The sequence below is a fragment of the Panthera pardus genome, unplaced genomic scaffold (genome assembly GCF_024362965.1).
Source record: "Panthera pardus isolate Hobbes unplaced genomic scaffold, ASM2436296v1 HiC_scaffold_15, whole genome shotgun sequence".
In the NCBI taxonomy this organism is placed as follows: domain Eukaryota; kingdom Metazoa; phylum Chordata; class Mammalia; order Carnivora; family Felidae; genus Panthera; species Panthera pardus.
The window spans coordinates 17,648,461-17,673,973 of record NW_026526710.1 but is presented as its reverse complement, the minus strand read 5'-3'; the positions used below and the strand labels follow the sequence as shown (position 1 = coordinate 17,673,973).

Genomic DNA, 25,513 nt, shown 5'->3' with positions numbered 1-25,513 from the left:
TTCCAAATGCATCCCAGACTTCTGTCCTGGAAGCGTCTGGTGCCCTCCTGCTGGGGTGGTGGGGAGCCGAGAGGCAGGCGAGCCTGACCACAGGCCTCGTCGGTGACCGTTGGGGGGCCGGGGGATGGCACTAGCCCCCCGTATTCCCACAGCCCCTGGAGGGCCCAGTTTCCCCAGACAACGAGACTCATCTTATTCCACTGGCATTAGTTCCCCGGAGCTGCCATGACAAAGTGCCACAAATTGGGTGCTTAAACAACGTAATTCTTTGTCTCGTAGCTCAGGAGGCCGGAAGACTGAATTGACGTGCTGCCCGGTTGGCTCCTTCTGAGGGCCGTGAGGGAGAATCAGTTCCACTACTCTCTCCTGGCTTCAGGAGGCCTCAGGCGTTCCCTGGCTTGTAGATGGCCTCCCTGGGTCTCCACATCATCTTCCAGCCACGCATGCATGCCTGTCTGTGTCCAAATTTCCCCTTTGATAAGGACACAGTCATGTTGGATTAGGGCCACCCTAGTGACCTCATCTTAACTTGGTCTTCTGCAAAGACGATCTCTACATAAGGTCACATCCACAGCTTCCAACATCTTTGAGGGGGATGCAGTTCAACCCATAACTCTGTCCCCTGATGCTATTACTCCACTCAGCACCCAGGAGGCCAGAGGGGAAGGTTCTGCGGGCCAGAGAAACTGGCCAAGCAAAATGCTATCTCGCCTCCTCTCTGTGGTTTCAGGACTTCAGAACCTTCGCCATCGTGAACTGAATGCTTGTGGTGGGCCGGGCGCTACGGTCTACACGGTCCCCAGGCCTGAGCAGCTGGGTGGCTGTTGCCACCTATCTGATTTTACAGGTGAGCAACACGACTCTCAGCTGGAGAAGTGAGGCTCAAATTATTGCCTCGTTGGAGTAAAAAGCTATGCCTGGGGATTCGAGAGAGGAGCTATGTGAAAAGAGGTCGTTTCGACCTCCTAAAAATCTCTCGAGACTCCGGTGACTTTTCTCCATCCCTGCTGTGACCTCCTATACGTATTAGCGTCCAGAGGCTGCCGTAACAAATTACCTCAAACTGGGTAAGACTTAAGACATCAGAAATGTGTCCTCACAGTTCTGGAGGCCAGAAGTCTGAAGTCGAGATGTCGGTAGGGCCTCACTCCCTCCGAAGACTCTGGGCTCGGGGGAGGGGAGGGGGGGAACGGAGGTGGGGGAGGAACCCCCTTCGGGCCTCTTGCAGCTTCTGGTGGCTCCAGGCATTCATTGCCCGGTGGCTGTGTCCCCCTGTCTTCCTGAGGCCTTCTCGTCTTCTCTGCCTCTCTCTCCTCTGGGTGTTTCACACTAGAACATTTGTTATTGGGTTTCGGGCCCACCCAGGTGACCTAGGATGAGCTGATCTCAAAATCCTTAATTTCATCATAACTGCAAAGACCTTTCGTCTCCCAAAAAGGACACATTCACAGGTTCTAGGATCTGGACAATACATTTTGGGGGCACCATTCAACGCTCGTGTACCGCACTGGACACCATCGTCCGAGCTGGACTGCTGAGCAACAGCCCCCATCTCCCGGCCTGCAGCCCTTGCAGCCGGAGGGATCTTGCAAAATCAGGGAGCAGCCTCACATCCTTCCCTACTTAAATCTCACAGAGGCTCAAAGGGCCTCGGCAAGCGGCCCAGATCCCGGGCTCGGCCCTGCTGGCCTCTCAGGCGTGGGCTCTCTCTGCTGCCCTCCCCCAACCCTGTTCCCACTGCACTGCCCTGCCTTTGGTTCCCACAGGGGTCTAAGCCTGCTCTGGCCTTCAGGCCTCGCTTCCACCACTTTCCCAGCACCTGGGACTCCTCCCTGGGCTCCACCCGATGACTTGCTCATCTACCACGTCTCTTCTCAGTGTAGACGCCCCTCCCTCGCCAACCCTGGCTGGGTCACGGCCTCCTCTGAGCTCCCACAGTCCCTGGGCTGTTGCCGTCATGAGCTACGACAGTGGGGTATAGCGTGGGTTCACCTGATTCGCTCCCTGGAGGGGGAGCTCGGCCAGGGAAGGCGAAGGTTGCCCACATCCATCTTACTCACCCCGGATGGTCACCGCCCACCCCAGGGCAGTGTCCTAAGGTGTTTCTGGGGGCCTGAGTGTCAGGCATGGCTGGACCATTCCCTCTACCTCCCACCCCTGCCCATCTTCCTTCCTCAGAGTCTTGAGGAACACTTTTCTCTCACTGTTAAAATCTTAAGTTCTGGGGCGCCTGGATTTCTCCATCGGTTGAACACCCAACTTCGGCTCAGGTCATGATCTCATGGTTCGCGAGTTCGAGCCCCACATCGGGCTCTCTGCTGGCAGTGTGGAGCCCGCTTCAGATCCTCTGTCACCCTCTCTCTCTCTGCCCCTCCTCCGTTTGCACTCTCTCCCTCTCTCTCAAAAATAAACATTAAAAACAATTTATAGGGGCGCCTGGCTGGCTCAGTTGGTTAAGCCTTCGACTTCAGCTCAGGTTGTGATTTCTTGATCCATGGGCTCAAGCCCCGCGTCGGGCTCTGTGCTGACAGCTCAGAGCCAGGAGGAACCTGCTTTGCAGCTTCCATGTCTCTCTCTCTCAAAAATAAATAAACATTAAAAAATTTTCTTAATTTATAAAATCTGAAGTTATGTTTGAGTGTGTGTTTTATATATAACAGCTGTATTGTGATATACTTCACGTATCATACAATTCACCTATTTAAAGTGTACAAGCCAGTGGTTTTTAGTATATTCAGAGTTGTTCAACCATCACTGCAATCAAATTTAGAACATTTTTATCGTCTCCCAAAGAAATCCTGTGCATATTAGCAGTCACTCCCCATTTCCCTCCAATTGCTCTCCTTCCCCAGCCCTTGGCAGCTGCTAACCTGCTTTCTGTCTCTATAGATTTCCCTCCTCTGGTCCTCTGGACATTGCATAGCAATGGAATGGTACAATATATTGCCTTTTGTAACTGGCTTCTTTGACTTCGCATAATGTTTTTGAGGTATTGTAAGCCTGTGTCAGTATTCATTCCTTTTTATCGTCTGAATAATATTCCATTGTATGGACACATCACCACCGTTTATCCATTCATCAGCGATGGGCATTGGGTTGTTTCCACTTTTTGATTATGAACAAGGCTGTGTGCAAGTTTTTGTGTGGTTGTATGCTTTCATTTTTCTTGAGTATACACCTAGGAGTGGTGAATGTGGGTTTTTTCTTATTTTTTTTTTTTTTTTTTTTTCATTTGGCTCTGTGACCAACATGGGGCTCGAACTTACAAACCCTGAGATCATGAGCTGCTTGCTGTACTGACTGAGCTAGCCAGGCGCCCCTGGAAATGTTTTTTAAATTAAAAATAGCTTTCATTTAAATTTTTTTTTAATGTTTGGTTTATTTTCAAGAGTGAGAGTGCAAGCAAGGGAGGGACGGGGTGAGGGGGAGAGATCTAAAGTGGGTTCTGCACTGCCAGCAGCAAGCCTGATGTGGGGCTCAAAATCACAAACCGAGAGATCATGACCTGAGTCAATATTGGACGCTCAACCACCTGAGCCACCCAGGCACCCCAGATAACTTCTATTTTAGATTACAAATGTGGGGTGCCTGGGTGGCTCAGTCGGTTAAGCATCCAGCTTCGGCTCAGGTCATGGTCTCGCAGTCCGTGAGTTCAAACCCCGCGTCGGGCTCTGTGCTGACAGCTCAGAGCCTGGAGCCTGTTTCAGATTCTGTGTCTCCCTCTCTCTCTGACCCTCCCCCGTTCATGCTCTGCCTCTCTCTGTCTCAAAAAATAAATAAATGTTTAAAAAAATTTAAATTACAAATGCGATACATTGGAGATCACCCAAATGACAAATTAGAAGAAAATATAGACACAGTCCATAATCCCCCCAAACAAAGATATCTTGTGTCCGGCCCTGCACACAACCCTTTGCTACTGTTTACTTATATGGTGGGTGGACAGGAGGCCGTGTATGTGGAAACTGACTACTTTCCATCCATGGAAAAGACAGCCTACATCTGGCACCCCCTGACTCCTCCTGTGACTATCAATAAAGCGCCATTCAGTGCAGATTAGAAAAGAAACCAGATTTGACTTCAAAGGACAAACAGCTAAGAGAATGGAGAATTTTCAGGTGTCTAGAGACAGATTTTCAAGGGGCTAAAACTTCTCTTTGGAAAAAAAAAGGGGGGCACTAAGAAAACAAAGGAGGTAACAGCCAAACAAAAACCTGGGGAATCATTATATCAAGGTGGATGGCTTACAAGTGATTTATTTTCTTTTAAGAAATGTTAATGATACAATATTGTGATTATAATGTTTTACCACTAAAAAAGATTCTAAGAAGCCTTTGAGGGCTTACTGATGAAAAAGAATGATTTTATAAAACTCAGCCATTCTTAAGAAGGGTGCGGCCAAAAAGGCTTTCTTGCTCCTTTATAGTTTCTTCCAAGAACTGGCTCACTGAGACAGAGGCTGAGCAAGCAGACAGCCGCAGACCTGCGGGAAGCTGTGAAGATCTCAGCTCCAAGACAGAGCTGCTTATGAGCATGGAGGAAAAAGCAGGTAAGAAAAGGCATTAAAGCTTTCCCCCTTTAAAACTACTGTGAGGGGAAAAATTGGAGATTCTTAACCATTCACGACCAGTAAGAAAGGCTATGCCTACATATTTGTCTTTGTAAATACCTTCCTGTGTAAGTATCCATTCCCAAACTGTATGTTCTTATTATAATAATAATTTATTTTTTAATTTTTTATTTTTGAGAATATTTTGAGAGAGAACACAAGTGGGTGAGAGGGGCAGAGGGAAAGAGAGAGAGAAAGAGAGAGAGAGAGAGAGAGAGAGAGAATCTTAAGCAGGCTCCACACTCCTTGCTGAGTGTGGAGCCTGACACAGGGCTCAATCCTACGACCCTGAGATCACGATATGAGCCGAAATCAAGAGTCGGATGTTCAACATGCTAAGCCACCCGGACGCCCCTATAATAATAATTTTTATAAGCATCCCTTCTTAAACAGTGATGAATGTTTCTAATATTTATGCTCAAGTGTTTTAAAAAGAGTCCCACTTATTCTAAAAAGTACCATTAAATAGAAAAACATGCTTGTCTACTCAACATCACAGTCTAGAGGTGGCAGGATGCCTGGCAGGGAACCGGCTACTTCCCCACCTTCACGCAGGACAGACATTGCTAAATGATAACAGCACTCTTTCCCACCAATCTCAGGACAGTCTCCGTAGCCCTGTCTACTCTTCTCAAAAGGCAGCTTCTAGGAGTGGATAGGTGTGGGTACAAACCCAAGACGCCACCTACTGGCAAAGCTTTCTAATTGCAGGCAGAGTACACAGGACCTGTTCTGAGCCAGCAAAGCCAGACAAAATGATGGCACATGAACTATTCAGCCTAGTCTTGCATAAATACAATAGCTCTCCTAGACAAGAGCTTTGAATTTCAATATGACTTTTCCTTGCTTTAGCCCAACAGATTGGCCAGTAGAAGCATTTCAAGCAACAATTAGTGGTAAAGAGCCTTTAGGTAACCCTAGATTCTTCCCCAACATTCTCTTTGCCAAAGGCTGACCCTTCTGTCTGTCCCAGGCCTCAGTCCCCAGGCTGCCCAGATGTCTTATTTCATAAACTACATGTCACATGCTTCAGATTCAACACGGGTACTTTTTCCTGGGCAGACGTGCCGGTCACTGGGCAAGGAGCTCATTTAAAGGCTCCTCATAGCAGTCTACCCTGAGACACCTGCTGCTATCCCCATTTTCCAAGCAAGAACACTGAGGCTCAGGAAGGGGAAGCAACTTGGCCAAGGTCACACAGTGAGGAAGACAGAGGCAGGATTGAAACATCCTCCTGGTCAACGGGGGCTATAGGCCCCACAACATTAGCCACGTGCTGGGCCCCTTTCTGAAAACAGGCTGCTCTTGTTGGTGGAGGAGTCCAAAGCAGGTCAGCTGTGCTCCCGGGAGCATCCCACTGGGACAGGGCACAAGCAGCCCCAGAGGGGCCAATGGGCCCCTTCCGGCAGGGAGATGTCCACGGGGCAGGGTCCCAGGGCCAATTCTGGACCTGGACAATCCTGACCACGGGCCAGTCCTGACCACTGGCTCCAGGGTTCTGCAGCCAGACGTTGGGTCCCACTCTGCCATTGCCTGCGTGCAGTGTATCGACCTCCCTGGCCTCCCTTTCTTGGGCAAAATACCTCCGCGTGGGCAGCTGTGATAACGCACGCAGTCTGCAGTCACACAGGCCTGGGGCTGACCCAGTAGGAAGCAGGTCAATGCTGGCCCCCTTCTCCCCGCCCCCACACCCCTCTCCACCACCGTGTCCTCCTTCAGACTCTCTTTTCTCTTAGTATCTATCTCTGTCTCTGCCTGTATGACTACTCTGACCTGCCTTCTCTCCACGCCAGGCTCAAGTTCTGCCCTGCTGACATTAGAGTTCAGTCTCTCTCCATCTCTCACATGGCCTCTCTTATCCTTCACCTCTCTGTCTCCCACCCTTCTCTTCTCTGTTTCCATCTTCCCTCCTCCTCTCTTACTCTTCCTCCCTCCATGGGATCAGGGGATGACACCCAATTTCAGCTTCTGGTGGCTCCAGCCTGCAGACATGGAGGCTGTCTGTCAGCTCAATTCCTGGGACAGGCCCTTCCCACTTCTCTGTCACCTCCCTGAACAGCCTCCATGCAGGTGTGTCATGAGCCCAGGAAGCCCTGGGCCAGGCCTGCTCAGGCCAGGAGCTTGGGGTCCTCCCGGGGAGAGCAGGTTCAGAGGTACGGTTCCTGATGCGGCCTTGGTACTAGCCGATCTCTGCCTGCCCAGTGGCGGAAATCTGTGTTGCTACCTCACCCCAGCCCCCAGGGGCCCTCCCAAGCTGCAGGCAATGGCCACCAGAGCTGGAGGCGTAAGAACTGCCATCTTATACATGTATACACACACATAGTTAATTCTTAGAGCAAAGAGTGACTGTGCGTGTGTACTTTTGGGTATTCATTTTTTTCAAACTACGTAAAAGGATTCACAATGAAAACAAACACCCTCAGTCTAGCGGTTCACCTTCCCAAAGGCAATTACCAATTGCCTGGTTACCAATTTCTTGTGAATCCTTCTAGAGACAGTGAGTGCACGATGCACGTATGGGTATATATCCCTGCAATTTCCCCCCTAAATGGTGGCAGCCTTTATACACAGAGGTACTTACTTTTTTCACTTAACATCCAATCTTGGAAATTGTTCCATAATCTGCCTCATTTCACGTTCCACAAAATTCATCTTTGAACGTGCACGATTCAGTGGCTTTTAGTGTATTCAGGGCTGTGCAACCATTATTATCTAATTTTAGAACATTTTCATCACCTTAAAAAGAAACCCCGTACCCATGAGCGGTCCCTCCCCATCCCCCATCCCCAGCTCCTGGCAAACATTAATCTGTTTTCTGTCTCTGTGGATTTGTCTGCTCTGGACATTTCATATGAATACAATATGTGGCCCTTGGTGTCTGGCTTCTTTCATTCGGTGTAATGTTTTCAAGGTTTATCCATGTAGTAGCGGGTGTCATATTAATGGCTCATATTCCACTGTAAGAGTATACCATAGTTTGTTTATCTCCTTTTTAAAAAATGTTTATTTTTGAGAGAGAGAGAGAGAGAGAGAGACAGAGGCAGAGAGAGAGGAAGAGAACCCCAAGCAGGCTCTGAACTGTCGGCGCAGAGCCCAACACGGGACTCAAACTCACGAACTGTGAGATCATGACCTGAGCTAAAATCAAGAGTTGGACCCTCAGTCAACTGAGCTCTAGGTGCCCCAACCCCCTCATTCTTTTTAACAGCAACGTAGCATTCCACTGATGCGTGCACCTTAATTTACCCGTCTCCTGCAATGGGCACTTAAGTTGTTTCCAGTCTCTTACTTCCACAAATGGTGCTGCAGCTGATTTCCTTGTGTTCTTTGCAAACGTATGTGTAAGAGACTTGCTCGGTGTGGAATTGCTAGGTCAAAGGAGTATACGTTTTACCTTTCATTACGTATTACAAAAGGCACTTCAAAGCGGGCGTATGTGAAGTGACATTTTTCCCACACCCTTGCCAACCCATTTTATCAAAAATGGTTTAAATCCTTAGCATTCGTTTTGGAGGGTGCTATCTTATTGCAGTTTTCATTTGCATTGCTTCTCTTTTGAGTGAAGGTGAATGCCTTTTCATTCCACGTTGTCTGTTCATACCTTTTGTTCATTTCTCTATTGGGCCATTGGTGTCATTGATTTGTAAGGGCTCTTTATATATGGAGGGAATCAACCTTTTTATCTGACTGATACTTTGCACATTTTCCCATAGCTAACCACGTTACTTTTTTCTATGCAGAAATTTTAAAGTACCCAAATGTATCTTTGATGATGCCTGGGGTATGTATCTTTCCTAGAATTCTTAGAAAAAATTACAGAACAGTCCCAGCATCTATGCCTATTTACGATCTACCAAGAGAACCAGACAAATCAACAGGTGGCTCCAATACAGAATGCTGTGAGTGGGGAACCCCAGTGGACACATGACCCAGTCTTGGGGGGGTATCTTTCTAGGACATCTTCCAAGAGGCAAAGGGGGTGATAGCTGAGCTAGACTGAAGGATGAGTGAGCATTGGCAGGCAGAGGGGACAGGATAGGAAAGCTATATGGCCAGCTGCAGAGCACAGAGTGGTCAGGAGAACTGAGACACATTTGATGTCCCAGGGTCAGGGGCAGAGGGAAGATGAGCAGGCTGGACCATATTCAGTTCTCGACCTGAGGGCCACAGAGAGGCTAACGTATTCCTCACAGGGTGAATTGGCTTCATTTGCCTTTGGAAAGATCCCGAAGAACTGGAAGGGTCAGAGAGGATGTAAGGCCACCAAGGAGACTGAGGCCATATCCTGTGAAGGGGGGAGGCTAGAGGGGACAAAGCCAAGGGGTGGGCAGATGGAGATGGGATCCAGGCTCAGTGCCACAGGGCCAGACCAGAGGGCAGGGCGAGAAGAGCCTGGAGTCCAGGTGCTCAAGGAACACACATTCCCCCATATGGCTGTCCATCCACTTAAGACTCTCCAGGCCAAGCAGGAAGCTAGGGATCCAATCCTTTTAGGCTCAGAGACTCTGTTACACAATTTATACCAGCCCAGGTCAGCCAGTGCCAGGCATGGGTGGGAGACTGGCTCCCCACGCTTGAGGCATAGGGGTGCGGTTCTGAGGGAGGCCAGAGCCTGTAGGGTGCAGAGAAAGGGGCGAGGCTCAGGAGTGGTGCTGGGCTGGCACCCTGGTCCTGCCCGCTCTGCCCGGCTCCGGAAGGACCTGAGGTCCTCTGCCCAAAGGACCCTTCTCCCTGTCTCTTCTTCTGTCTCTCCATCCATTTACTTTCTCCATCTCTCTAGTTTATTTGTCTTCCTCTGTCTTGGCTTGCTAGCCCTCTTTCTCTCTCTGAGTACCTCTCTCTGGCTCTTTCCCCTTCCTCTTGTTCTTCTCTTCCCCCTCAGAATCACTTCCTCAGAGGTAGAAACGATTCATCTTAAGGGTGTCACGTGCTCATGGCCAGCAGGCACCACCTGGGACTGGCAGGGGCCCAGGGTCTCTGCTCTGAGTCACTCCTCTTGCTTGCCCTTCTTGCCTGCCAGATCCATATAACCACAGGGACTTATGGCGAGCACCCCAAATGCATCCAGCAGAGGGTGGGCTTCATTTCACTGGAGCTGGGAGATAGACATCTTAGCACACAGAAGGCCCTCTCACTTGGCAGACCTTTGTTCCTAGACCATTGGTCACCAAATATCCCCCTTATCAGCCTCGAGGTTCCACTACCAGTGATTCAGGGCTTAAATGAGGAAGAATCTCTGTTAACCGCCCTCCAACATTTAACATTCAACATATTAGTCATTGACATGCTAGTGCAAATGAGCCAACAGTTCCTCTCTCTGACCCCCAGCTAGGCGGACGCTGCCTAAGGAGACCCCATTAACCCATTTTTGCAGGAGGACAGGTGTAAAAAGAGAAGCAGAATAAAGGACCCCACAGAAGGCAGATGGGACAGAGGTGGAAGGCAGAAAGGAGGGGATTTGAGGGAAGGTAACAGAGGATGGGAGGTAGAACAAAAAGTTGTTAAGCAGAAGGCCTCTTATTTGTCTATCCCTTCATAGTTCACAAAGCACAGTCACAGGAAAGCCCCCAAGTCTTGTCATCACCCCCACTTTCCAGATGGGAAACTGAGGCCCACAGAGAAGGGACCCGCTGTAGATCACACAGAACATCCAGGACTCCTGACTCCAAATCCAAGTACCTTGTCCTGCCTGCCATGCTAGTTTGTGCCCTGTCTTATCACTCTGTTGTCTTCCTCCTACTCCCTAAGGTGCAGGCCTCTCCTCCCAAGGATTCCTGAGGAGGACAGAAGTCCCTCTTGCAGCCCTAATTTATGATTTTCTGACAGCTTCCTTCCTACCTTTCTCTTCCAGACTCAGACCCAGCTCTGTGAGGAAGGAATGAGCTGGGTAGAAGGCAGCTCCATGGAGCATAAATAATTTGTCCAGGCAGCTGCAGGCTCTCGGGAGGCCCCCAGCACCCCCGCCCTGGCCCAGCAGGGTGTCCCCTGCTCTGGGACTGAGGGGCAACAGGGCCAGGCCTCCAGATCAAAGGCACAGAAAGCGGGCATTGTTCCCCAACCTGGAAACGCTTGGGGAAGGCCTAGTCCTCCGGCCTGCCCTTTGTCTGGGCAGAAGCTTTGAAGGCCACTGACATTTACGCAGCCCCCTCCCTTTTATAACATCCAGGCACTGCCTGGGCCATTAGGCCTGGGGCCCTGGGGGCTGCTGCCATGGTTCTGTGGGAACCCCTGGGCCCCCAGCCCACTTGAGCTGCTTCCTCACCGATAGAATCGGGGTGATATGGACAGATGAGGTGGGGCTCCTGGGCTCACACAAGCTGGTATGCAAACAAGGCCGATAATGACAGCACCCCTGAGCCAGGGAGGCTGTCCTGTGGGACATAGGCAGGGGAAAGGCCCTTAGCACAGGCTCCAGTGGGAGTTCATAAGGAAGGGAGGCTGTGACCCAGGTTTGTTTGCTATGAGAACACTATTTCCTGTTTGGACTAGGCCTGGTGGACATGTCAGTGAATCCACAGCAGAAGGGTTGTTTCCCCAGACCCCACGGCCTGCTCCAGGAGGATGTGTGTGTGTGTGTGTGTGTGTGGACATGTGTGTCTGAGTCTGTGTGCCTGTGTGGCCGACACACACGTGCGTGTGCCCATGTGTTTTCTCTCACCTCATCGGCTCCCACACGGGAGCCTAAATCTGAGCCAAGTTCTCTTTTTCCCTAAAGCAGCCCCACTGCGGGGCTCGGCCAAAGGGCGCCAGTGTGGCCTGGTGGGTAGGTCGGCACCCATCACTCACCAGCCGGGCCTCGGGTGAGCCCCACACCTGGGGGGATGATAAAGCGGCCTCCCTGGGGACGGAGAGGAGGGCAGGAGACAATGCAAGCAAAATGCTTAGCACAGCACCTGGCACAGGGTCAGCTCTGGGGAACGGAAGCTGCTGTCTTACTGGCCGTTGCGGTCTCGGGTCTTGGCAGTAGATAGGACCAGGCCCCGAGGGAGGAGGCCCCGCCCACAGGGACAGCCCCCACTCCCTGAGAGCTGGAGCCAGCGGCCCCTCTCCTCTCTGCCTCAGCAAACACTGAAACCTCAGATGACCAAGACCCAGGTCCCCGCAGCATTTCCTGCCCTTCCTGCTTAGGGAGGAAAGAGGACCAGAAAACAGGATGACATTTATCAGGAAAGTGTGTGCTTAAAAGGGGGCTTCAGGCTGTGCGCCAGGACCACCACACGGAGACTCAGAGCTTTCACACTTCCCCAGAAGCACACTCCTGAGCCAGAGGGATCTTTAAAAGGTCCTATGGCTTGTTCTTTCGGGCAAGGAGATGAGACTCAGAGAGGGGAGGTGACTTGTCCTAGGTCACACAGCTCCCAGCGCTTGCTCCGGAATTGACACCTAGGTTTTTGGGAAACTGAGACCATGCAGTAACCAGCAGGCTGCACTACCACAAGGTGTGGCTGTAGTTATAGGAGATCCCAGGAGATCCCAGTCTCCGCAAGGACAAGGACCCCTTCTGATGTCCAAATGTCGATAACACCTATTACTGAGAGTGTCCCTGGCTGAGAGGTCCCTTTTTTGACAGGGTTCGCTGGCTGGAAAAATTCCGCAGTAGCCTGAAGCTCCCACAAGTTTGGTGGCATTGACAAAGGAATGTATGTGCCAGTAATCACAGGAGCATCTTGGACACGTTGCACATGTACCTGGCAGTGCCTCCTCTTTTCTGTGGCCCCAGAGGGGGTCTAGGACATCTTGCAGCCCCTTCCAGGCACTGTGCAGGACAGAAGCCACTGCCTGGCACTTCTCCTTCCTCAAGAGATGCATGCCCTTCAAAGTGCCCTTTGTGGGGGTGCCTGGGTGGCTGAGTCGGTTGAGTGTCCGACTCCTGATTTCGGCTCAGGTCATGATCCCAAGATCATGGGATCGAGTCCCTCATCAGGCTCCATGCTGTTTAAGATTTTCTCTCTCTCCCCTTCTGCCCCTGCCCCCAGCTCTCTCTCTCTCTCTCTCTCTCTCTCTCTCTCTCTCTCTCAACCTGATAGATAGATAGATAGATAGATAGATAGATAGATAAAATGAAGTGCCCTTTGGGGAGACGGTTTTTTATCCCAGCCGTTTAACCAGGATTTGATGGGTCTGGGATCCTTTCATGAGATGGCCCCTTGGAAGTGACCAGTCATCCAGGGGATGAAGTCACTGATCTAGTTGTGTCAAAACAAGGGCTAACCACAGAGGTGCAAAGCTGCATTTTGGGAGGTCAGACAGATGGCATAAAGTAGGTGGCCCAAAATGGCACATGGAAGGGAGGGAGGCAGCTCCCCAAGGGGGCAAAGTTGGCACTATGACAATGTCTTTGGAGGAAGTGGTACATGCTTGGGGGACCATATGAAGCAAGGGACGGTGGATGCCAGGGCAGGGCCAGACATCTCATGGTCACACCCACATAGTGAACGTGCAGATGTCCTTACACAGAGAAACTGAGGCTGGAGAGGGGCAGGACTTGCCCAAGCTAACTTGGGCAAAGGCAGCAGAGGCAAGGTTTGAACCTGGCTCTCACTACTTGCCCCCTCGCAGGTATTGGCATACCCTCCCCCATCCTGACTTAGGCCCAGGACCCGGTGCTGGCCCAGCCCTGGTGAGTCCAGGAGAGACAGTCCCTGGGAATCAGAGTTAGGGGCTGGCAGATCCTTCCTGCTGGAATGTTTCTAGCAGAGATCCTGGGTTTGGGTCTGGACAAGCCACAGCAGGATCCTGAGAAGCAGGCCCCTGGTGCACTGCCAAGCTGGGCAGGGGGCTCCCCAGCCCAGGACTGCCTGCCGCAGTTCAATCCAGGCAGAAGAGGGAGTTGAGGCTGTCCTGAGGTTCTGGAGGGGTCCCCTCTGATGACAGCTGTGGTTCCTCCCCATAAACACACACACCCATCACACCTGCACACACACATATCACACACATGCATCACAAGCATCATCATACACATACACATTCATCCATCGTGCACACACACACACAAACACACACTTGCATACACCTTTGAGGGATTCACAGCTCTCTCCCCAGAAGTTTATCCACGTACTTCAGATACTCTAAGCCAATCCTCACCTTGTTACAGATGAGAAAACGGAGGTCCAGACCAATATGCTGTCTGCTCTCTTCCCTAATTGTGCTTAAGAGGTAATCCCTTCCTTGGGTGGCTCAGCCCATCAAGCATCGGACTTAGGATTTTGGCTCAGGTCATGATCTCACGGTACCTGGGATTGGGCCCTGTATCACGCTCCCTGTGCAAACAAGTGTGGAGCCTGCTTGGGATTCTCTCTCTCTCTGCCTCTCCCTGCTTGCACGTCCTCTCTCTCAAAATAAACGAATAAACATTAAAAAAAAGGGGGGGGGAGCTGACCCCTCTGAAGTCAGAAGATATGGGTTCAAATCCTGGCTCTTCCAACCACTGACAGACAGCCCCTCTCTGTGCCTCAGTTTCTTGATCTGTAAGATGACAGTAAAAGAAGACACTGATCTTATGACCAGCTCAGGTCTTCTCCTTGCGGGAGCGGCTACAAGGACCTGGGCCTCAGGTTTCTTCTCTGTATGATAGGAATAATCATGCCCACCTTGCCCAGAGTGGTTGGAGGAATAAACAGAGACAGGATGTGAACTGGAGGCCAGGTGCCCTGCACACAGTGGTGCTCACTGCTCAGGAAGCCTTTGTTGCATGGATGGATGGATCCCGCGTGCCTTGGGAACTAGATCTCTCACAAATGTTGGGAAGGGATGAGGGCCCTGGCATCGCTAGTCCAGGCGTGGCGGCTCTGGTTGGGTCCGGGCTGCGTCTGAGATGGTGGCCCCGGCCACAGGTCCCGGGTCTGCAGCACGTGAGAGTGCACCTCCGAACTGGCAGCCTGGTCCCAAAAGGGCCACGCGGCGAAAGGCGCCAGGCTCAGGTGGGCACCTGGCGGGCCTCCCGGTGGGGGCGCCCGACCCCCCGGGGCTCCTTCCGGGTTGGCAACGGCTGCGCAGGGGGCGGGGGGCCGCGCCGAGGGGCCGGGCGAGGCCGGGAACGCGCGCCCCCGCCCCGCGCCCGCCTCCCGCCCGCCCTCCGGTCGCTGCGCTGGGAACCGGGAGCCGCGCGTCCGGGGAGGCTGGCGGCGCGGGCGGGCGGGGACGGCAGGCTGGGGGCGGCGACGGCGAGGGGCCGCGCGCGGAGGGCGCCGGGCGCAGCATGGGCGGCCCGCGGGCCTGGGCGCTGCTCTGCCTCGGGCTCCTGCTCCCGGGAGGCAGCGCCGCGTGGAACGTCGGGGGAGCCCAGTTCTCCGGACGCAGGTAAGGGCTGCCTCCCACCACCTCTGTGCCCTGCCAGCCCTGGGGCCAGGACTCCAGGCACCCCCCCTTCCCTCCCCCCAACCTCCGTGCAAGCCAGGGATTGGGGAGGGGACCTGGTCCCCCACCTCAGTGCCGGCCGAGATGGGAGTAAGGGACCTGGGCAGCCCAGCTATCTGGCCCAAGCTCCCGGCAGTACGGGGGTCTCCTACTGCAAGTGTCCTGAGCCGGCGTTCCCCTACAGCCTCCTCCACCCCTCCACCACCGCTTCACCTCCAGAGCCCCAAAGGAGGGGGAAGGGGAACAGCCAGGGAGAAGCCCGCCTCTCAGGACTTCCGTGGCCCTAGCTCAAGGGACCCCCTCCCTGCACACAGGAAAAGCCCAGCACATCCCCTAGCTGACCCCCCTTCGGGAACCTCCACCCTTTCCCCTCTGCTCTTGGCTTTTTTTAGTACCCTGGCTATTTATTTCCCTCAGAGGGAGAAGACAGGGGTGGAATTTCACAGTCCGTGGGTCAGTGGTCACCCCCAGGGACCTGGCATTTTGAACAGAGATGGGAGAGAGTATTCTGTGTTCCTGCTGCTTTTCTGGAGCTGGGACCATTCTCTCTGTTGGTGTTTGTGGAGCATCTCCCCAGTGGGGAGTTGAGCCCCTTTATTTGCCGTGTGGTCATTAATCCTTCAAATGAGGGATTTGAATGAGGTAGGAAGCACTATCCCCATTTAGCAGATGAGCAAACTGAGGTCCCAGAGAATTAACATAATGTTCTAGGCTCTTGGGCCATTAGTAGAAGTGCTGGGATTTGAATCTGTCTTTCTGGCTTTGATAAGTGTTTGAACCTGTCCTGGCCCCTGTCCTGGCTGCAGCCCCCACCCCTGCTGGGGTCGTCTCTCCCGAGGGCCAGCCCTTGTCTGAGGCAGACAATACAGAGTAGCCAGGCCTCTTCAGGCCTTTTCATCCCATTCAAAGGCCTTCCCCGGCCCCCACCCCCTAGGGCCTCAATTCTTTAATTCTTTTCAGAGATTCCCTTTCTCAGTGGTCAGGGGCCAGCATGCCCCTGCTGGGCTAGCAAGAGCAGGTGACATGGCTGGGGCTGGAGGGCAGAGGTGGTCAAGGCATCATAGGCCAGAATAGCAGTTATCTGAGACAGGGACAGGCAGGTGGCAGATATCACAGCCGCCACCACCTATTACATGCTGAACACAGCTGACTTGGGCTGGGCATTTTACCCGCATCTACCACCTCCAGAATCTTCCCAACTGCCATGGAAGGCATCCATTTTGATGGTTCCCATTCCATAGAGGAGGAAGCTGAGGCTCTAAGGGAGGATAACACCTACCCAGGACATGAATGTGAACCCCCAGGATCCTAGGTGCTAAGGTGACCAAGACCCTAAACTCGAATTCCCAGTGTCAGGCTCAGGATGATGGTTGAGGGGACTGAAGGTCCAGACTGCCCTCCGGCCAGTCCAGGGCAGGGCCTTCCAGCCTGGGCTTCTCACCTCCTCACAGCTTCCTGCGTGGGAGCAGGATAGTGGCTCTGGGCAGGTATCTGTTGTCACTGGGGACTGTCGCCCCATCTGTTCTCAGAAGGCTCCCAGTGGCCTGAGCATCACAAAAGCCCTGTGAGGGGTGCTGTTGCTCCCATTTTACAGATAAGACTGGGCCCCAAAGAGGAAAAGTGGCACCTGGATCCAGGCCAGCCAGTTTCCCAATCCAGTGTCCTTTGCGTTGTAGCAGTGGTCAGCTGTGGGTCTGAGAAAGGTGTGCAGCTTATGGTTAGGAGGTGGGGGCTCTGGCCCTGGCTCTGGCACTCACTCAGTGTGTGACCTCAGGCAGGTCACTTCATAGCTCCGGGTCTCTGTTTCCTCAATGTTTCCCTCTTTCCTCCCCTTGTCCCCTGCCTGTTCTGAGGGTGGATGGTCCCCCATAAGAAGAATGAACAGTGGTTCCTCCTATCACTGACATTAGGTGGAGGAAGGGACCCCTAACTCGAGGAATCTGTGGTCCTCGGCTGCCAGGACCTCCCCTTGTGGCCACGTCCCAGCATTGTTGGAGACAGCATGGGGACGTCACACCCCATCAGCGCTCCCTCCACCCCCAGCCCAGCACCCCAGGCGCCCCTTGGCAGCCAAAGGATCAGAGGCAGAAAAGAGGCTTTGTGCTTGGGGAGGGGGAGGCCCCGGGAAGGCATCCAAGGGGCCGCCCCAGCCCCAGGAATGTGGCAAGACTTTGAGACCCCCGGAACCAGGGTGCCCGGGGGCTGTGCAGAGCTGCCTTGGCTCACCCCTGCCCCTGTCTACCCCCCCCCCCAATCCCTGCTGGGGCTGCTTCCTGGCCCCCATGAGATCCCTTCCCACCTGAATCCTTATTTCCTTTAACAACCCATCTCAGCACTATGGCTCTAGAGTAGAAGCCATCACCGCGGCCTGGCCTAGGCCACTTCCCTCTGCAAGATGGGCTTCCTTGGGCAAATCCTAGAATCAAGAGGAGTGGAGAATTTTCCTCCCCAGCCCCTCCCTGGGGAGTTCAAATCCCAGCTCTCTGCCCACATGGGTGACCTGGCCAGGTGACTTCTCTCAGAACCTCAGTGTCCCCCTCTTTAAAATGAAGAGCCTGAGGCGCCTGGGTGGCTTGGTCGGTGAAGCGTCCGACTCTGGATTTTGGCTCAGGTCATGATCTCAGAGTCCTGAGATTGAGCTCAACCAGGAGCTCCATGCTCAGCGTGGAGCCTGCTTAGGATTCTCTTTCTCTCTCTCTCTCCCTCTGCCCCTCTCCCCTGCTCACATGCACATGCTCTCTCTCAAAAACAAAACAAAACAAAACAAAACAAAATAAAATAAAATAAAATAAAATAAAATAAAATAAAATAAAATAAAATAAAATAAAATAAAAAATAAAATGCAGAGCCTGGCAATTCCTATCCCAAAGTCAAAGGAAGGACCTGTGGAAGGTACTGTGCTGGTGTCTCTCAGCGAAGCCACTCTACCACAGCAGTGGGGTGTGGAGCCAGTGTCACAGTTCGAGAACAATAGCTATTAGCACCGTGCTTTACAGTTTGCGTGAGAGGAGATTCTGCTGTCCCCATTTGCAGATGGACAAAGTGAGGCGCAGAGAGGGTCAGGGTCCAAGGTCACTGAGTTAGGAAGCAGCAGGGCCAGGACTGGAACTTCGCCTCCAGAGCGGGGCTCTGGCTCTGATCACCCTGCCCCCACCGTGTACATCTCCTTTCTTTCCTCTCCTTTTCATAACGGCCCTTGGCCCCTGGCCCGCTTGGCTGCCTCCTGCAATTAGCCCTATCACTGTTCCGGATCGCAGCCCTGGGCCCTGCAGAGACAAAGTCCCCTGGGCCCACATGGCAGGGGGTGGAGGGCAAGTGGGGGGACCCTGGTAGGGGTAGCTGGTGCCACACCGAGCTGGTCTGGCCTGTTTTCTCTCCTCCAGCAGCCTCTGGGGGCCCAGGAAGTGCTGAGTGGGCAGCAGTGGCAAGCCCGGAAGAGAAGGGCTGCCCCCTCCCAGCTCCTGCCCTCACCCCATCCCACAGGCTCAGCCTCACTGGGTTCTTGGGCAACTTATCACTGACCCGCATCTCAGAAAAGAACCCCCCCGCCCAGAGGTGCCTGGGTGGCTCAGTCGGTTAAGTGGCCGACTTCGGCTCCGGTCATGATCTCGCAGTCCGTGAGTTCGAGCCCCGCGTCGGGCTCTGTGCCTGGATCCTGTTTCAGATTCTGTGTCTCCCTCTCTCTGACCCTCCCCTGTTCATGCTCTGTCTCTCCCTGTCTCAAAAATAAATAAAATGTTAAAAAAATTAAAAAAAAAAAAAAAAAAAGAAAAGAAAACCCCCAGGGACAGTGGGATGTAGGCAGTCTTCCAAGTACAGCGCCTATCTCTGGGAACCTGAGTCCTGGCTCCTCTGCCCAGGGCCATTGCCTGTTCTTGGTCATTCAGTCATTCAGCAAACCTCCCTGGGCACCCTCAGGCTGAGCCCCATTCTAGTGTGGCCCCTGCCAGTGCCTTCCCTCAGCATCTGCAAGGAAGGGAAAAGCTCAAGGCTGCCTTGAGTGGCTGAAGGTGACCCCTGGAGGTGCCCCACCTCTCCTGGGATCTTAGGACTGAGACCTAAAGGACAAATAGGAGTTTGCTGGAGCAGAGGAGAGTGGGTGCTTTCCAGGCAGAGGGAATTCGAATGCAAGGACAGGGCTGGCAGGGCTCACAGGGCGATGGGGAGCCTTGGTGGCTGTGGACTCACAGCAGGCAGTGGCAACATTAGGTCTGTGCTTTAGAAGGAGGTCCTGCTGCCCCTGGAAAGTAGACAGAGGGGCCAGGCCAGGACTCTTCAGAGGAACTTGGGTTTATCCTGGGAGCAGTGGGGCTGGCGTCGTCAAGGCCGGGGGCGGGGCGGGGGGGGGGGGGGGAAGGGTGGGCGTGGTTATTGGTGACTCCCCGCCCCATCCCAGGGGAGTGGCCAGGGGCTGACCTTGAACCCCACATGGCCTAAGTATCCCCTCCTGTTTAGTCAGCCATCAGCTCCACATCTTTTAAGCAGGGGATTCAAGCAAACTCCAGCTCGTGGGAAATAAACCAGGGACCCACATGGGGGCAATTTTAATTAAGGAAGAAGAAAATTGTTTTCTTTCGCTGCCCCCTGGTATAAAGAAAAAGGGGCAGGTCAAGCAATTGTGGGCAGTCACAGGCCCACCTCCCCCAGCCGGGTCCAGGGCCTGGGCATGGAGGGAGGCGTGTGTGCACAGGGCCATTTGCCTGACAGGATGGTCATTCTGTGGCTGTGTGTCCTGTTGGATTTGCCTAGGTCTGATTGTGTGCTTGAGTGTGTATGTGTGTGTGTGTGTGTGTGCTTATGTGGGTCTGTGTGTGTGCACATGGGTACACGTGTGTCCAGGAGTTGTAGGCACTCATAAATACGTGCGTGTGTGTCCGTGTGTGTGTGTGTGTTTGTGTGTGTGCTCACTGCATTGATGGATGTGCATGCCTTTGCGTGTGTGTATACATCCATACACTGGGACGGAGTCTTCATTCCTGGCGCAGGAGCCCCTCCAGTATCTGGAGCTTCTGACTGTCCTCTGCCCGGGTTGCTCCCTCCCTCCCTCCCTCCTTCCTTCACTCCCAGAGCCCTAGGGCCAGCCTGAGGAACATCACACAGGCTGTAGGGAACCCCCAGCACCCCTCAGGAAGTGCCTTCCAAAACTTGCACCCCAAGTTTTATGCATTTTTCTGGATAGGAACCACAACTGACATCACTTTCTCAAAGGGGCTTATGCCCCCCCCCCCCCCACACCAAACAAAACTCAAACAGCTCTAGGGACCCAGAGGATCTAAAGAGTGGGGCCTTTTTGAAGAGGTGTATTTTTTTTTTTAACTTCTAAAATCACCCACCTGCTCATTGGGAGAAAATTTCCAGCCTGAGGTTAAGAGTGCCAACTCTAGGGTCAGATGGACCTGAATCCCAACCTTTACTGTGTTGTTCATCTTGGGTGCCTGGGGCTCATCCCAGACCTGAGAGCCTCAGTCTTCCCATCTGTAAAGTGGCACTCATAGTTGGTATGTGAAAGGCTTTGGACCCAAGCTCCTGGTGTGCAGCATGCATGATTATTGAAGGCTGCTGTTAGTGCAGGAGACAGAGCAGATGGAAAGCTCCTCCCTGCCCCCATGGGTGGCAATTTGATGTGAGCGTGTGATTTTTCCTAACTTTGCACACATAGCTATATATGTGCATATACATATAAATAGTCTTTGAGCTTTCTCTTTTTTAAATTTCTTTAAGTTTATCTATGTTGAAAGAGAGCATGAGCTTGAGCCCGGGAGAGTCAGAGAGAAAGGCAGAGAGAGAATCCCAAGCAGGCTCCCCCACTGTCAGCACAGAGCCCAATGTGGAGCTCGAACCCATAAACAGTGAGATCATGACCTGAGCAGAAATCAAGAGTTGGACAGTTAACCAACTGAGCCACCCAGGCACCCCTGAGCTTTTTTTTTTTCATGTAATGTTTATTTATTTTTGAGAGAGAGAGACAGAGGGTGAGCAAGGGAGGAGCAGAGAGAGAGGGAGACACAGAACCCACAGGCTGAGATGTCAGCACAGAGCCTGACACACTGTGAGATCATTACCTGAGCCAAAGTCAGACACTTAACCACTTAACTGACGGAGCCACCCAGGGCCCCCCACCCCCACCCTGAGCTTTCTTATTTAAAAAAATTTTTTTTTTTCAACGTTTTTTATTTATTTTTTTTTGGGACAGAGAGAGACAGAGCATGAACGGGGGAGGGGCAGAGAGAGAGGGAGACACAGAATCAGAAACAGGCTCCAGGCTCCGAGCCATCAGCCCAGAGCCTGACGTGGGGCTCGAACTCACGGACCGCGAGATCGTGACCTGGCTGAAGTCGGACGCTTAACCGACTGCGCCACCCAGGCGCCCCGAGCTTTCTTATTTTAATAGAAATCCAATCCTTCTCTATCCGTTGGTCTGCACTTGCGTTTCTCAATTAGCCAGACGTGGTGGTCTACACGTGGAGAACTTGGGCTCTATCTCGCATCTGGTTTTCCATGTCCAGTGGTCCTGTAGCTGTTTAGGCTGTTCCCAGTGTCGCGTGGTTCCCAGCAGTGCTGCCACAAGCCCCTGTCACCTCTTCCATGTGGTGTCTGGCCAAGGGCTATGTTGAGCCTCTGCCAGGTCATTGGTCTAAACAGAGCCATCCCTTCTCCCCACTTTGCCTTTGGCTAAGGCTGTTTCTTCCTCCTGGACTTATCCCAGGGTGACAAAAGAGCGAAGGGACTTCCCCAGCGTCCCACAGTGAGATAGCCGGCAGGTCCCAGCCAAGGACATTCTCTGATGGGTGACCAGGGTCGGGGGTGGGACGGCAGCTGGGAGACTGGATGTCGGTGGTGGCAGACATCTCTGTGATGGCTGAGACATTCCAGCGGCTCAGCAGCCCTCAGCCCTGCACAGGGTCACAGGCCCTGCATTTTTTGCCGGGATTGGGAAAGGAGGGACTGTTTCAGGTGACCCTTTTCAGCCAGAGCCTGTCACCCCACCAGGCTTTCCTTTGTGGTCTTGAGCCTGGGGTCAGCAGGTTCCCAGGCTAGGGCCTTCACAGAACCATGGACCGTGGCTCAGGAGATGGGGAGGAGACAGGAGTTGAGATCTCTGGGATGAAGTCAGGGGCCAGGCTGGGCCATCCACATTCCTGGGTGCAAATCTGACTCTACCATACACCAACTCTGGTACATGAGCAGTTGTCCTCCCCTCCCCAAGCCTCAGTTTACACCTTTGTAAAATGTAGGGAGGTGCCTTCCTGACTTACTAGGAAGATAATGTAAATACCCTTAGCATACAGTGGGTGCTCAATAAATGCAATGCAATATGTTTTTTGTTTTGTTTTTTGTTTTTTTAGAGAGAGAACACACGAGCAGGGGAGAGAGGGACAGAGGGAGAGACAGAGAGAATCCTCCCTGCTGAGTGTGGAGCCCAATGTAGGGCTCGATCCCACAACCTTGGGATCATGACCTGAGCTGAAATCAAGAGTCAGCTGCTGAAATGACTGAGCTACCCAGGCGCCCCGCAAAGCAATATGATTATTAATGGGCATTTGAAGAATCCAGTCCCCCATGCTTGGGACGTCTGGCTATCACACAGAGGGGACACAAGGATAAGTGAGACAGGGCCTCTCTTCTGTCATGCCAGGGGAGGGAGAGGGCAGACATGAATCCTCAGCTTAACTCAGTGAGACAGGTATACAAAGTGCTGCAGGGGATCCCTGGCAGGGAACCATCAGTTCTGTTCAGGTAGGGGTGGAGGTGGGAAAGGACTCGGGGAGAGGTGACAGCACAGTAGGGCTTTGAAGGTCGGAGGTGCCAAGTGGAGAAGTGGGGGCAGGGTGGGCCCAGCGTGTGGCAGTGGGCCCAGGCAGTGGGCCCAGCGTGAGTGTGTGTGAAGGCCTGGAGGTGAGGGTTCACAGCAGATGTGAGCACAGGAGATCTGGAGGGCTCCGAATGAGGATGAGCACGGGAAGAACATGGCCAGGTTTCCATTTTATGACACTCTCCCTAGGGAGTGACTGAGAGGCAAGACGGGGGCTGCTGCTGTTGTCCGGGTGGGAGGTAGGAGGCCCTGGTGACCCGGACGGGTAAGGGTTGGAGAGAAGTAATATCGAGAAAGGAGAGCGCAGGCAAGGATGCCTTGCTCCCGTCTTGTCCCCCGCAGCTCAGTCCCCACGACCTTCCGAGAGCCCCCAGCACAGCTGCCCCTCCAGAGCTATGGGAGTCACTCCTCAGCCACAGTAGCCCAGAGACTCCTGACTGGGGCCCAAAGGACTCAGAGCTCGGGGGTCTCTCTCCCTAGAGACTCAGGGCTCCTGGAGAGAACCCGGACCTCCTCACTCATCCTCCCCGGGGTCCTGGGCAGAAGCTGCGCATGGCGCCTGAGCTTCCTCACTGTGGGTCTGTTTCAGGAACTGGTGCTCCTATGTGGTGACCCGTACCATCTCATGCCACGTGCAAAATGGCACCTACCTTCAGCGAGTGCTGCAGAATTGCCCCTGGCCCATGAGCTGCCCAGGGAACAGGTAAGTGAGACCATGGTGGAACAGGGGCTGGTGGCATTCTAAGTGGAGGCCAGCAGGAGCAAAGGCCTGGTTGTGACACTGCATCGAAAGTGCAGGGAAATGCAGGGGCCCCGAGGGTGGGAAGAGCAAAGGGAATATTGGCCTCCTCCCCATCCTCAGCACCTCCCCTTAGGCTCCTGGGGCACTTGGAGGGCCTCCTGGGGGAAGGATTCCACCATTTACCCACATGCATTCACTTGGTGAGGCTTCACTGCTTGGCAGGACAGGCCAACCCAGCTTGCAGGGACTTCCTGTCCACTTAATATCTAGATCCCCCCACCTGGGGAGTTACAAGGGATTAGAAGGGCTGAATCCCTGTATAGAGGAGGAGAGAGGCTCCAGAGGGGCTCAGAGGTAGCAGAGGACCCTGGAGCTTGTCCCCACGGACATCCAGGTCGGTGGGAAAGGTGGCAGAAAACTCTGTCTGAGTTCGGCCCCCTGGACACTCTTTCAGCTACAGAACCGTGGTGAGACCCACATACAAGGTGATGTACAAGACAGTGACCACGCGTGAGTGGAGGTGCTGCCCCGGGCACTCAGGGGTGAACTGCGAGGAAGGTAGGACTACCCCGAGGTACAGGCCAGGTGCCTTCCCTCGGGCACGTGGGTGGGAGTAGTCAACCCTTGCTAAGTCGGTAGATGCTACAGTGGCCAGCACTGGGCACACCCGGGCCCACTAGTGAGGCTTGGCTGGTATGCACACAGTCAAGGCCTGCTGTCCCATGGATGTTGACCGCCTAACTCTCAGGACCCCTGAAAGAATGTCATACATGCTGCATAGCTCATGTCTTGAGGCACACCATCCCAAGCCTTTCCTCCAAACTTGGGGAGAACCCGTGTGGACATTTCCATTGGATATGGTAACAGCACACGGAAACAAAGCACCCCTTAAGTCTGTGAATCGGCCCGGTTGGGATGGTTGTATCCATCTTGTGGGTGAAGAAACTGAGGCTCAGGAAAGTGATGGGTATACAGTTCCTGAGTGGCGGTCAGGATTTGAAGCCTGGTCTGCCTGGCCTCTCCCAGGGCCTTAGAGATGGGCCACCACATGTGGAGTGTGTCGCAGGCAGAGGGAGCCCTTTCACCCCACCCCCCTTATCTGCGTGCAACACGGGTGGCTCAGGGCCCAGCACCCACCAGTGGTACAGAGGACACAGCCCAGGCCTCCCTGCACCCTGGACACATGGTTACCTGGAGAGTCCTCTCTCAAGGGCACCTGCCTCTCTGCTAAGCAGTCTGGGTGGCTCCCACCCTCACTACCTATCTGAACTCAGCAAGAGAAGCTGTCAGAACCAGCCCAAGAAGCACGCCTGTAGGCACATCAGTGGAAAGAGGCATTCAGGGACCCCAGAGCAGCACGTTAATGTGAGCATCAGTCACAAGACATACTCTGATTCCAGAAACACAAACGTGTGAGACATGGCCTCTGAATCAAGAGAGCGTGATGCTAACAGAAGTCACCATTCATAGGTGCTTCTTGAAAGATTTACATGCTTCGCCTCCCTGGGACCCCACAAGAGTCCTGCTTCATAGGATGGGCAACAGAGGCCCAGAGAGGTGGAGTCACATGCCCAGAATCACACAGGGTGGGGGGTAGAGCTCACGACAGAGTGGGGCAGGGAGGGGCCTGGCAGATTTCCCTGTGGGGTTGGGGAGTCTCCAGTTCCGGTAGGGGTGGCCAGAGGGAGTGGAGGAGCTGCCTGATGCCCAGCAGGGGTCCTGTACAGAGAGGCAGCTGCCGGTGCCGGTGTGGGAGGGCAGACATCAAGGGGAACCAGGAGTGGGACCCTCCCCTCCCTGGTGGGAGGAAGAGGGGCCCAGGGGGCAGAAGGAGAGCCAACAAGGAGGGGCTGCTGCCAAAGAGGACACAGAGTAGCTGGTCGGGGGGAAGTAAGTCCCCAGAGTGTGGGGGCCACGTGGGCCTAGCGGGCCTGAGCCAGGCAGGGCCTGCCCAGACAAAGGCCACTCTGTCAGTGGCTTCCCTCCCAAGGGC

General features: G+C 53.6%; 1 protein-coding gene across 12 annotated transcripts in view; it reads left to right on the top strand.

Moving 5' to 3' along the window:
* Nucleotides 1–14,647: 14,647 nt before the first annotated feature.
* Nucleotides 14,648–25,513, top strand: part of EMID1 (EMI domain containing 1) — a 49,331-nt gene continuing 38,465 nt past the window's right edge. For 3 of the 12 annotated variants that reach the window (XR_002074462.2, XM_019426573.2, XM_019426569.2), the window contains exons 1-3: nt 14,662–14,908; nt 23,368–23,481; nt 23,975–24,078. Coding sequence is in view for 10 of the 12 variants with exons in the window: in XM_019426573.2 (XP_019282118.2) it covers nt 14,808–14,908; nt 23,368–23,481; nt 23,975–24,078 (319 nt within the window). In the remaining 2 variants the exon portion in view is untranslated. Of the gene's footprint in view, nt 14,909–23,367; nt 23,482–23,974; nt 24,079–25,513 lie in introns of all 12 variants that reach the window. The other 9 variants (XM_053902196.1, XM_053902194.1, XM_053902197.1 and 6 more) reach the window with 7 other exon arrangements.